Source organism: Hyaena hyaena, unplaced genomic scaffold (genome assembly GCF_003009895.1).
Source record: "Hyaena hyaena isolate Hyena2069 unplaced genomic scaffold, ASM300989v1 scaffold_70, whole genome shotgun sequence".
Classification (NCBI taxonomy): Eukaryota; Metazoa; Chordata; class Mammalia; order Carnivora; family Hyaenidae; genus Hyaena; species Hyaena hyaena.
The window spans coordinates 1965255-1978467 of record NW_024080701.1 but is presented as its reverse complement, the minus strand read 5'-3'; the positions used below and the strand labels follow the sequence as shown (position 1 = coordinate 1978467).

The following is a 13213-nucleotide window of genomic DNA, read 5'->3' as shown; positions in this document are numbered from 1 at the left end:
GTTGAATGTATCCTGCCACTCCTTTCTGGACTGCCAAATTTCTGTGGATAGGTCTGCTGTGAACTTGGTCTGTCTTCTCTTGTAGGTTAAGGACTTTATTCCTCTGGCTGCTTTCATGATTCTTTCCTTGCCTGTGTATTTTGTGAATTTGACTATGATGTGCCTTGACAATGATCAGTTTTTGTTGAATCTAATAGGAGTTTTCTGTGCTACCTGGATTTTGATGCCTGTGCCTTTCCTCCAGTTAGGAAAGTTTCTGCTATGATTTGCTCACATAAATTTACTACTCCATTTTCTCTCTCTTCATCTTTTGGGACCCCTGTGATTCTGTCAGGTTGTTGAAAGAAGCTTGATAGATTAAATAGGGAAAGATAAGAATAAAAGGAAAGCATTTGAAAATTTGAGTACAATAAAATAGAACAAAATGAAATGATGGAAGTAAAATAGAATTTTAAAAATGTAGAAAAATAAAAATATAGAAAAAAATTAATATTTGAACAAAAATGGAAAATAAAAATAATTTTTTCTTTCTGTATTCAAGAATAAGAAAAAAAATTGAATAAAAGGACTAGCAAACAGAATAAAATACGATTGAAATTACATCTGGTTTCCCGTAGAAGTCAAACTGTGAGGCACTTTACAGTCCGTAAACCAAGCAGGAGAAGTGACTTGTGGTGTGTTCCTCCTCAAGAGCATGGTTGGCCCAGTTGCGCAGGGCTTAGTGTAATGGCTCCATTCTCCACAAGATGGTGCTGCTTGGGTTACTGGGGTGAATTGTTGTGGCATGTGTAGGTGTGTGGGGTGAAAATGGCATCACCCGACTACCCAGTCTCTGGTATCAGAACTGTGTTCTCCCCGACCAGCAATCAAGCACCCCTCCTTTGTCTCTGGTTTCTGTCCACTACCCGCTTCTACAGTGCCCATGACCAAGCCATCAGGCTGCCAGGAGGAACCTCCCTCCTGAGTTTTATCTCAGATGGAGATGTGTTTCCCAACCCTCACTTCTAAGGGACCGTGGCTTTGACCCGCTCAGACCTTCTGGGAATGGGTCTTGCTGAGCAATGGCGGGGTGCTGGCATGCCTCCCTGTACATTCTCCAGACTGTGCTGCTGCCAATGCCCAGTGACTGCGGCTGGGTGCCAGTCCACCCCAGAAAAAGTTCACGTGATCATGTAGCTGTGTTTCAGGGATTATGGTAAATCACAACACACATCTGGAACCAGGCTTAATCTTTAAGGTCCTTGTTCCAACACCAGTGAATGTGATTGTTCTCTGGGGCCTGCTTGGACCTTTCTTTGTGGGGAGGCCACATAGCCTTTATCAAATGTCCTTGTAGCAGGGGAACCGCCTCTCTCCTTGTGGCCTGAGGACCTCTTGGACCTTGCTCTCTGCGTCTGGGGATTTGCTCTTCCTACCAGAGCTCCACCAGGTATTGAGCCACAGATTTCAGACACTGTGCTCCTGATCTTTCTATAGTCTTAATGGAATTTAAACCCTCTCCTTTCTCCCTTTTTGTTCAGACCCTTGTGGTTGTTTCCACTTTTACTTTTTCTTTCTAGCTGCTCTTGTAGGGGGTTGCTTTTCTTAGTACTCTCCCCACAAGCAAAAACAGCTCCCTGCCCTCGGTGGCTTCTCTCTCTCCCAGTTCACCTCTCAGTGCCATGTACCTGCTGAGTTCTGTGGTTCAGGTTGTGTAGATTGTTGTGTTAATCCTCAAATCAGTTTTCTAGGTGTGCTAGATGGTTTAGTGTTGATGTGGCTGCATTTCAGGGATGAGAGATGCCAAAAAAATCTTCCATGCTATTCTGCCATCTTGGTCCTTTCCCCCAGATTTTTCTATTTGCATTAAAAAATTAAAAAAAATTTTTTTAACAAAAATGGTATTGTGTCAGTGCTGTTTCATAATGTGTTGTTTGCTGAATTTTATATACAACTTCTGAAAGATATTTTTTATTTTAAATGTCTGTATGATATTTTATTATATAAATAGAACAGTTTACCTAGTTTTTCCTTTATTACTGGACATTTAGATTGTTTTCAGAGTTTTTCACTGTGAACATTCCTAGAATAAATGATACGTAGATTTTTAGGGCTTTGCACACTGTCAAATTATTGTCTGGTATTACTGCCATAAATACATGTAGTCCTAACTTTGGCTGGAAAGAATAGCTGTTTACAACAGCTTTCTAAATTATTAAGGGAAAGTGTTGGGGAAAAGATTTTTTTTTTAATCAAAGTGTTATCAACCTACAATGTTGTATTAGTTTCAGGTATACAACAGTGATGCACCATTTATATACATTACTCATTGCTCATTACAGTAAGTGTAGTCAGTCACGAGTGGTTTTTAATTAAATGTTACTAACTGCTTTTCACTTCTGCATGAATAATTCTCTTTGAGTAAATAAAAGTGAGATGCTTAAATATTTACTCTGATTATAGGGAGAAAACCAGGAAAATGATGGAAAAATTCTTCAGTTTACTTTCCCTTATAGAGAGCAACTGCTCATCCCTTTTTTTTATGCAAGATTTAATGTTCCTTCTTAGCTTTTTTATCCAGCTTAAAAAAAATTCAGTTCCCTTGTAGACAGTGGTCTTAGAGAATTGTGTGTCAAAAAGAAGAGATTAGTTTGAGGAGACCGTCGGATGGGTGACCCATGATCCTTGAATGGCAACTAGGTAGCCTTGATTCCATTTCCAAAATATATTTTGAATAATGAGGTAGATGAAGTGCAAAACTAGGGCACAAAATGAAAAACTGACAGGGAGGTGGTGTCCCCTCCAGGTTTGTCTTACAGGAATGAAGTGAGCAGGTGAAAGAGGGCATGATTACATTTAAATCTGCTCTGTGAGCAGTGTGATCTAATGCGGTGGTGGTTTGGAATCTGAGCTTTGAATTGAGCTTGTTTTTATGTGCAGAACTGTTTTTGGTGATAAATAATCTGAACAGCACATTAAAATCTTGGTTTAAACTTCAAAAATCTAAAATGACGTACAGTGAGAAATCTCACTTCCACTCATGTTCTTGATGACTCTTCCTGCCCACCCACTCTAGGGTGCCACTTTCAGTAGTTTCTTTTGTAGGTTGGCAGTTTTGTTATGCAAATATAAGCAAATGTGAATACATGTTCTTATTTTGTCCAATTTTACTCAAAAGCAAAAATAGCAAACTTTGTGCATCTCTGGTGCTTGTTATTATTATTTTAATTTAAATCCTAGAGAGCTTCTCTATCACTTTGTGGAGTTGTTTTTCACTTTTTGTTATTTTGTTTGGCATTTAAAAAAATTTTTAATGTTTTTTTATTTTTGGGAGACAAAGACAGAGACAGAGAGACAGCATGAGCAGGTGAGGGGCAGAGAGGGAGACACAGAATCTGAAGCAGGCTCCTGGCTCTGAGCTGTCAGCACAGACTCCAACATGGGACTTGAACATACAGACGGCGAGACTATGACCTGAGCTGAAGTTGGATGCTTAACTGCCTCAGCCACCTAGTGCCCTTTTTGGCACTTTTTAAAAATGTTTTTGAGAGAGCGTGCATGCGCATGCTTGTGCAAGTGGGGAGGGATAGAGAGGGGGGAGTAGAGGATCTGAAGTTGGTTCTGTGCTGACAGCAGAGAGCCTGGTACTGCCAACCATGAGATCATGACCTGAGCCAAAGTTGGATGCTTAACCAGTGAACCACCCAGGCACCCCTGGCATTTTCTGTTATATGGAACTCCCATAGTTGATTCCTGTATTAATAGCAACGGGTTCCCAATTGCTTTGGTAAATTTTTTAAAAATTTGAGAGGGAGACAAGCATGAGTGAGCAAGGGGCAGAAAGAAAGGGAGAGAGAATTCCAAGTGGGTTCCACACTGTCCACACACAGCCTGATAGGTTAGAACCTATGAACCATCTTATCATGACCTAAGCTGAAATCAAGAGTCAGATGCTCAACCAACTGAGCCATGCAAGCACTCCCTAATTGCCATAGTAAATTTTTTTTTAATTTATGTTTATACTGTGGGTTCTTAGATTTTTTTCTCCTAATAAATTATAGAGGTCTGCCTATTCCATCCTGTGTAGATGTACATTAAGAGAAACAGCTGCACAGTATTGTATGGATGCAATGTAATCTTTTAACTATTCCCCTATTTTTCTTTTTGTTTTGTTTTTGTTACTAGAAAAAGCTGTACTGTTATGTACTTTTCAGAGTCTGTAACATAAACTCCTAAAAGTAAAGTGTAGGTCCAAGTTATGGCATTTCAAATATTGCTAAATATTGCTGTTTTCTATTGCTCTGTGAGACATTACCATATACCGATCAGCTTCAAAAGACCCACATTAGCTCAGTTTGATAGGTCAGGAGTTGGGACTTGGTATGACTGAGTTCAGTGCTCAGGGCTTTAGAAGGCTGAAATCAAGGTATCACCTGGGCTATATTCCTTTCTGGAGGCTTTCTGGGGAAGAATCCACTTACAAGCTTATTCTGGTTATTGGCCAAATTCATTTCCTATTATTGTTGGACTAATGTCCTGGTTTCTTGACTGGTTATCCGCTGAGCACCACTCTCCTAGGAGCTGCCTGCATTCCTTGCCTTTCGTTTTTGTTTCCTCCACCTTCAGAGCCAGCAGTAGAGGGTCTCTGCCCACTGAATCTCTCTCATACTCTTAAGCCCTTGTGCCAGTCCCTCCTATGGGCTCAAGTGATTACCTTGTGCCTATAGAGGATAATATTCCCTGCATTAAGGTCTTCCGCTTTAGGACCTTACTTGTGCACAGTCCCTTCTCAGCAGCGGAGGTTGGCGTGAATACCTGGAAGAGGGTGTGTGTACACAGAAGGGGGACTCTTGGAGCCTCCCAGTTGCTGGCCACTCTTAAGAATTGTACCAGTCTGCACGCATACCCACTGTATACAAGTGGGCCCGTTTTCCCCCTTCCCTGTTTCCTTTGGTTGTTAAATCTTATTTTTTAAAGCTTTGTATTTAATAGATTTTTGTTCATAAATGTTAACACATATTTAATTTATCCTTTGTTGTTGCTGTCAGAAAGTTCAGTTGTACTCTATCATTTTTCCTTTGGGATTTCTGGCTTAGAATGGTATATATTGGTTTCTTTCTATTTTTAAAAGAAAAAAATTTTTAATGTTTTTATTTCTGAGAGCGAGAGAGAGAGAGACAGCATGAGCAGGAGAGGGTCAAAGAGAGAGGGAGACACAGAATCTGAAGCAGGCTCCAGGCTCTGAGCTAGCGGTCAGCACAGAGCCCGACACAGGGTTCGAACCCACGAACTGTGAGAACATGACCTGAGCCCAAGTCGGAAGCTCAAACGACTGAGCCACCCAGGTGCCCCTACTGGTTTCTTTCTAGTACTTCATTTTTTTTTTTTAATGTTTATTTTTGAGAGAGAGAGCGAGCGAGCCTGTGTATGTGCCTGAGCAGGGGAGGGGCAGAGGGAGGAGGAGACACAGAATCTAAAGCAGGCTCTAGGCTATCAGCACAAAGCCCAACATGGGGCTCCAACCCACAAACTGTGAGATCATGACCTGAGCTCAACTTATGGAGCCACCCAGGAGCCCTCTAATACTTCATTTTTAAAAAATGTTATCTATGATCCTAATGACTAGCCACTTGTTATAACTGCATGTATTAGAATTATAACGTTAGAATTCATAACATTAAACTATTATCTTTGCAATTCCATACAACTGCCTCAGTTCCTTACATTTGAGCTCTAAGGTAAATGCTTTTTCTTTTTTTTTCTTCAGATTCCTTTCTCCAAATTTTTCTTCTCTAATCAAGGAAGAATCCGGGATGCCCAGTACCAGCTTCTGCTTGACAAGGTAACATTTTCCTGTACTTTCACTCAGAACTGTTCCCTTTAATGAAACAGAACTCCTGTAAGGATCATTTCAGTCCATTTTTGAGGGCTGGCAAATGAAAGCTGCAACTTCTTGAGGCCATCCCTGTTGTTCCCACATGGAGGCTGACTCAGACCTATCTTTGTGAGCCAAACCTCCATCCTGGAGGAATATCCTATGGTCATCATCATTTCAGCCTACTTACATTTTAACTCCAAATAAGTGAAAAGTATTAGATTTAAAGAGGGCTGGAAGTAATCTCCATTAGACATCCATGCTGACCTTACCCGTTGTAAGGGGCACTACTTTGAAGACAGGGAAGAGGAAGTAGAAAATCAGCCCTACACTTCCCATTTGCTACAGCATCTGAGAACTCTGGTGTACTTGCTTGCTGAGGGCTGATAGTGTAACAACCCAGCTATATTAAAATTTTAATGTTTATTTTTGAGAGAGAGAGGAGAGAGAGCCTGTGCGTACACGCTAGCAGGGGAGGTGCAGAGAGAGAGGGAGACATAGAGTATGAAGCAGGCTCTGTCAGCACTGGGCCCCACGTGGGGCTCGACCTTATGAACGGCAAGATCATGACCCCAGCGGAAGTCAGATGCTTAACTAAGCCACCTAGGTGCCCCAAGACCCAGCTATATTAATCACCTCACGAACTTGCAAACTCCAGGAATGATATCTGTGTATGAGATTTTGATCAATTGCTCTATTTTAAATGTAGATCTCTTCTGTTGGATTCACCCTGGCTGATAAAGTAGATGGTCCATTCTTCCTGGAAATCGATTTTATTGGAGTTTTTACTGATCCAGCCCACACAGAAGAATTCGCCTATGAAAATTCTCCAGAGCTTAACCCAAGACTTTTTAAGTAGTAGAAATGATATGGTAATTTTGTACTACCAAACGAAGTATTATCCATGATGACATAGACAAAATAATTTTTCTTTAGCGGCTTCCCACTAATGGCTGGTATGTGTTCCCTGAGACAAAGCTAAATCCTGTGGCCAAGAAAAGCCCGATAGAGGGAGACAGAGCATGCAATCAGGTTCTAAGCTATACTTCAGCTTAAAGAATACAAGTCCTGATGTAAAGAACTTAACTGTTTTGGGTTAGAATGATTCCTGTTAGGAACTATTCCTGCACAAGTTGTTATAGCTTTCTTGTGTTTTCTAACCCTTCACTTGAGGAAAGGAGACTGCTAAAGATTGCTATACGCTTCACTGATTTTTAGTATATTCACAGAATTGTCAATCCATAGTATAAGTTAATTTTAGAAAATTCTATGGAGCCTAAAAAGAAACCTTAATTGAGTGCTCTAGCCAGGCACTCCATCTCCCATATCAGGTATCTACAGATCTACTTTCTCCATAGGTTTATCTTCTCTGGATATATCCTACAAGTAGAATCCGATAGTAATGTGAACTTTCATGTCTGGCAGCTTTTCACTTAGCATAATGTCTTTGAGATTCACCCATGTTGTATCATGTTATGATGTACTAAAAAGGAATGAAGTACTAATAACTTTTAATCTGTTCATTAACGGACAGCTAGATTTTCTCTTTTTGGCTACAATGAAAAATACTGCTGTAAATGGTATTTACAGTATTTACAGTTCTTGTGTGGATATGTGATTCTACTTCTCTTGGTGTGTATGTATATGTATACATCTAGGAAAATTGCTGGCTCATATGGTAGACCTATATTTAATACACTACCAGCCTGTTTCCCAATGATCTCTGCCTTTGTAATAGCAAAATCTGAATATATTCAACACCCAGGAGTATATGTCAGTGTTCTCTGGGTTCACATGTCTAAGTGTAACAGAATTGGACAGGTGCTGTGAAAAATACAAAAGGAGGACATGGTCATTTCTTAGGGTGGGAAGAGGAGGTCAGGAAAGGATGCACAAGGAGTACAAGTAGACGCCTATTAATCTTAGCTGGTCAACTCAATCTTGGAAGCCGTTTATTTACAAAGAATCCAGCTACCACCATGAGAAAACAGTTAGGAAAATCTTAATTAGTACAAAGCTCAGAAGCTCTACCTAGCTGCAACAAGCATGGCTATGGTGCTAAACAACTCCAATCTTTTTTCATAAAGTGAATTAAGAGGTCAGTTTCAAAGAGCATAATGATTCTTGAAGTAGCAATCCTCAGATTTCAGTACAGCCCTCTTTGTTTTTAAATAAGCAAGGCTAGAATGAGCAATAGAGTTTTTAAGAATATGTTAAGTGACAGATGGCAGTTACATCAAGTGATCTGAATGAATGTGCATAGGTAACCAGACACTTCACATAGGTGGAATATTAATCCCATAACCAACCCATATGGCCCCCAGTTTCATTACAACTACTAGATTCTCTAGAGGAGCAAGAGGTAAACTTTCTCAACTTAGCCTACTCATAACTTGTTATTGGTTCAGTTTCTACTTAAGCTTCTGGTAGAACTACCTACCATCGGGGTAAGTGCTTTTGCCTAGAACAGGATTGCACTTATGTTAATATTAGAATCAGCGGAGGGAACTTCACATGAAAAATCTAGGTTAAGAATCTAGAGTCGTAGTCTCCGTTCAAAACTGAATTGTACAGAGACTTAAGTAAAAACCACTTAAAGACTATGTGAGCTTTAAGGTTAATAATGTCTTCAGAGATGTAGCATGTTAACCCACTGACCCTACATAGATAGTGAACAAAGAACAGAAAAAGGTCTTTTGATTAAAGTGGGGAAGACAGAAAAATATTTACAAAAAGGATTCAGAATAAGGTAATATTTACAAGACACCAAAAAATTAATCTTCAGCCATAATGAGGCCTCTTCGAGCTCCCAAAACCTTTGCTTTTCTCTCCTTTCGTTTTTGCTCATGTTGCTTCCGTTGTTCCTCCCTAAAGAGGGACAGATACACGTTAGGCTCTAGTGAAGCTCTGCAAGAATCCAGAGTACCTGTTGTTAAAGCACCTGTTGTCACACTCCCGTCCAAGCTTACACTGACCTCCAGCACACTTGGATGAACACGCTCTGACAGGACACTGTCTTCTAGTGGCTTGCTGGATAGAAGCCACACCTGTAAGTCATTTGTGTACAAGGGCTAGAAACTGGTATTTTTCCTTTTATGTTAAAGCAGCACCCTACAATGAAGCATGAAACTGGGACATAAGGCACCTTGGTGCCTTAATTTGTTTTAAATGAGAAATCTCTACTTTTGGAAGTCGGAGGTCAGGCTCAAAATCATAGTCTGGTAAAAGTGCCTGAACTAGAATCATGGTCTACTGAATGAAGCCAGTGTATTTTTCTGGAAGCGATTGGGGATTCAGACAGGGAGGGTCTCAAGATCATGTTAATGATTTTTTTTTTTTTTTTTTTGAGTTTTATTGAAGTAACCTCTACACCCAATGTGAAGGAACTCACAACCTGGAGACTGAAAGTTGTATGTTCTTCTGACTGAGCCAGCCAGGTGTTCCTATGCTAATCTTAATAGCGAAGTTAGTAAAGGTCTTGGTGGCAGCTGGCTATAGGCAATTCAGATAATGGGCAACCCTGCATCAGGAGAGTTTGATGGGGGGGGGCTGACTCCACTAGCACCTGCCGAAGGCCACGGCAAGCTCTGTTTTCAACATGGTTTTCACGCAGAAGGAAGCCTCTTAGGATCATTCTGGGATTTCCTCTAGTGTAGGGCCTTGAAGCCTAGTAAGCCTGGTTTCCTTGGGAGTGAAGAAATTTACATCTATCTGGTGGTCTGGGCACTTGGAATGGTGGCTAGAGGGAGGTCCAGGTGCACTGTTTGGGCCAGCGGGTCCTGTACGAGAGCAGGGTCCCCTTCTGTATCACCTATAGAGCTTTGGAAACAGTGTGGTTACTTTGGCCCCACCTCCCACTTACCGAATGAGAAACCACTGTGGTGGGTCCTAAGCACATATACCTTTAGGCAGTTCTATATGTGATTCTACTACTACTCTTCTTAAATACCACTATTACTCAAACTTTCTGTCCCTCAGAGGCTTTCTTTTTGTCTGTAGTCTTTCAACATTAAAAGAACTATAGACCTGCATAATTATGTACTCACCTAGTCTGGAGAGGAGGTTGTTTGTAAGTTTTCTTGTGGAAGCTAACTCTGTTTACATGTTCCTTCAGAGAATTATTTTCTTTAGCTTGTCCCCATGGTTTCAGTTTTCCTAGTTTAGGAGAGACAAAGATTTAAGATTCTTGTATTTATATTCCCATTTTTATTCTATTTTTATTCTATCTGGGACTACTTGCTCATTACCAATATTTTTACTTTGTTTTTATAGATATTTGCCAGTATAATTCTATTAGCTATAATTTCATATTCCACAGATAGAAATTGCATTTATGTCCAACTATTTAATCCTTGGAAAGTCACAGATAGTCCTAATACTACAAAAAAAATTTTTTTTAATGTTTCACTTATTTCTGAGAGACAGAGAGCAAGCGAGCAGGGGAGGGTCAGAGAGAGAGGGAGATACAGAATCAGAAGCAGGTCCAGGCTCTGAAATAGCTGTCAGCACAGAGCCCGACAGGGGGCAGGAACCCACGAACCGTGAGATCATGACCTGACCCAAACTCGGACGCTTAACCGACTGAGCCACCCAGGTGCCCCCCAAAATATCTTAATACTAAATCCGATTACACAGCACATTAACAAAAGTCATCACAACCAAGTAGTTTGTCCCAAGGTTGTTTTATGTATTTAACATTATAAGGTAGTATTTCATCTATGCAGTATGTTATTACTGTCAGCTAGTAAAAAGTATTTGGAATGGAATGAGTGGGACTACTTTGTTAGCTTTAGAACTGGGACCAGATTTCCAAATGAGTATACTTTTACTTTATTTGTATATTTCTCTGAGTGCCAAAGATTGTTATTTGCAATTCCCCCCCCCCGCCTTTTAAAGTTTATTTTCAGAGAGAGGGAGGGAAAGAGAGAATCCCAAGCAGGTTCTTCACTGTCAGCACAGAGCCCAACTCTGGGCTCTAACCCACAAACCCCAAGATCATGACCCGAGCCAATACTAAAAGTCTGATGCTTAACTGCCTGAGCCACTCAGGTGACCCTGCAGTTTCCCATTTTATGAAAAAGATCTTCACACCCATCTTACCATTTGATCCTTTAAAAAATTGAAAATAAAAATTAAAAAATTTTAATGTTCATTTTTGATGTGCGAGAAGGGGGAAGGGCAGAGAGAGAGGGAGAGGCAGAATCCAAAGCAGGCTCCAGGCTCTGAGCTGTCAGCATAGAGCCCGGTATTGGGCTCAAATTCAAAATCCATGAGTGAGATTATGACCTGAGCCCAAGTCAGAGATCTACCTGACTGAGGCACCCAGGCACCCCTCATTTGATCCTTTTAGTAACTGCTGACATAGTATTTATTTTTCCTTTCCTTAAGGAACTAAGTGACTTATCTAGGGTATAAAAATACTAAGCAGCACAGATGAAACTCTAAGCCAGGTTTTCTGTTGTTAGTAGAAATTACTGGTGGCCAGAGCTATTGCCTAAATACTTTCTGAGCACCTGATATGTGCTAAAAACTTTTCTGAGTACTGGGGATGTAGCAGTGAACTAAGCAGTCAAAAATCATTGCTCTTTTGGGCTTACTCTCCAGTGGTAGAAGTGGATTATAGTCAGGTAACATGTATCAGGTAGAGTACGAGTTATGAAGAAATAGAAAACAGTGGGGGAGGCAAGGGAGGTAAGCCCTCTGAGTTGGTGACAGTTGAGAGGATGCTGCATTAAAACAAGGGAGCAAGCTGTCCAAAGGCCAGTGGGACTAGTATTCCAGGTGGAGCAGAGGGATAACAAGTTCAAAGACCTAGAGGTGGGAATGAGTTCAGTCTGTCTGAGGAGGTGAAATACCAGTGTTATTGGCACAAACTCTGGAGAGGAGGTGATAATCAACTTGGGGGAATTATGAGAACCCTTAGGAGGTTCTGAGCAAAGCAGTGACATGCTCTGATCTGTTTTTCAGGTTGGAGTGGGACCAAGAGGCTACTCTAAAAGTCCCCAAGAGATGATGACAACCTGGATGAAAGGGACTTGCAGTGGAGGATGAAAATATTTGGGGTCAAAGATCTGTATCAGAGGTAGAGCTGAAATGACCAGATGATGCACTAGGCATGGGGTCTGAGAGAGTGAGGAGCCCGAGGACTCCTAGGTTTCTCCCTGACAATTCAGTAGATAGAGGTGCTAGGGCCACATATGGGAGGGTGAGCTGCGGGATGAGAGGAAAGTAGTTTTGCTTTGGGACTACAACTGACTTACCTCTAATTAAGATTTGTTTAGTAATTTAAACACTATTGGAAAAACATGGTTTGTGGGAAGTCTTATTGTTTAAATTTTAGAATCACTGAAAGATCACATTAAGTACTGCTATTTTATTTTATTTTTTTTTTTTTTTAAATGTCTTATTTATTTCTAGGAGAGAGAGAGAGAGACAGCGTGAACAGGGGAGGGTCAGAGAGAGAGGGAGTCACAGACTGAAACAGGCCCCAGGCTCTGAGCTGGCAGTCAGCACAGAGCCCGACGTGACGCTCGAACCCACGAACCGTGAGATCATGACCTAAGCGAAATTCGGACGCTTAACCGACTAAGCCACCCAGGCGCCCCAAAGTACTGCTATTTTAAATAGATACACAAATACTTTAATATATGCCCAATTTATATGGGCATTCATATGGCCAATAAAGGTCCCAGGTTGTTAGGGGCACCTGGGTGGCTCAGTCAGTTGAGCGTCCGACTTCAGCTCAGGTCATGATCTCAAGATTCATGGGTTCGAGCCCTGTGTCAGGCTCTGTGCTGACAGCCAGCTCAGAGCCTAGAGTCTGTTTCAGATTCTCTATCTCGCTCGCTCTCTGACCCTCCCCTGCTCACGCTGTCTCTCTCACTCAGAAATAAATAAAACGTTTAAAAAAAAAAAAAAAAAAAGGTTGTTGAATTGGTAGATTCCAGCATGGAGTCATTTGAAAGTTGTAAAGAAAACATTTATTTACCCATAGGCCAATTTCCAAGTTTCTTGATTTTGTCTGATATTTTATTTCTTTGCCAGAACACTGCTTAGAAGTTATGTCTTTGATTAACAAAAATTTAAGTGAATCAATTACTTAGTATTTGCTGAGTGGTATGGGCCCTAGTGGAAGGAATTCTAGGTGTTCAAGTATGGGAATCTTTCACATCCTCAGATTTGCACAACTATTTAAACTTAAGTCTTTGCACATCTTCTATCTCGGCATATTCCCACATACCTTTGTGTGGCTCGTAGTTGAGGGGACGAGACAGACTTGCTTTGAGATCAAATACTGGTTTCTTGTTGGAGACTGGAGTCTGCCCTGCCTCAGTTGTCAACTTGAATGGGGTAACAACT

General features: G+C 40.9%; 2 protein-coding genes across 10 annotated transcripts in view; one reads left to right on the top strand and one right to left on the bottom strand.

The window, feature by feature from the left end:
• NDUFAF1 (NADH:ubiquinone oxidoreductase complex assembly factor 1) overlaps window positions 1-12224 on the top strand; it is a 30912-nt gene extending 18688 nt beyond the window's left edge. For 5 of the 6 annotated variants that reach the window (XM_039232769.1, XM_039232767.1, XM_039232768.1 and 2 more), the window contains 2 exons: window positions 5747-5821; window positions 6564-7443. In XM_039232769.1, coding sequence (XP_039088700.1) covers window positions 5747-5821; window positions 6564-6713 — 225 coding nt within the window. In that variant the 3' untranslated portion in view covers window positions 6714-7443. Of the gene's footprint in view, window positions 1-5746; window positions 5822-6563; window positions 7444-11821 lie in introns of those variants that run through there. The other variant, XM_039232770.1, reaches the window with a different exon arrangement.
• Window positions 7782-13213, bottom strand: part of NUSAP1 (nucleolar and spindle associated protein 1) — a 45825-nt gene continuing 40393 nt past the window's right edge. For all 4 annotated transcript variants that reach the window (XM_039232763.1, XM_039232765.1, XM_039232764.1 and 1 more), the window contains exons 9-11: window positions 13095-13211; window positions 9901-10009; window positions 7782-8722 (exon numbers count right to left, since the gene is read on the bottom strand). In XM_039232763.1, the coding sequence (XP_039088694.1) occupies window positions 8629-8722; window positions 9901-10009; window positions 13095-13211 (320 nt within the window). In that variant the 3' untranslated portion in view covers window positions 7782-8628. The remainder of the gene's footprint in view (window positions 8723-9900; window positions 10010-13094; window positions 13212-13213) is intronic.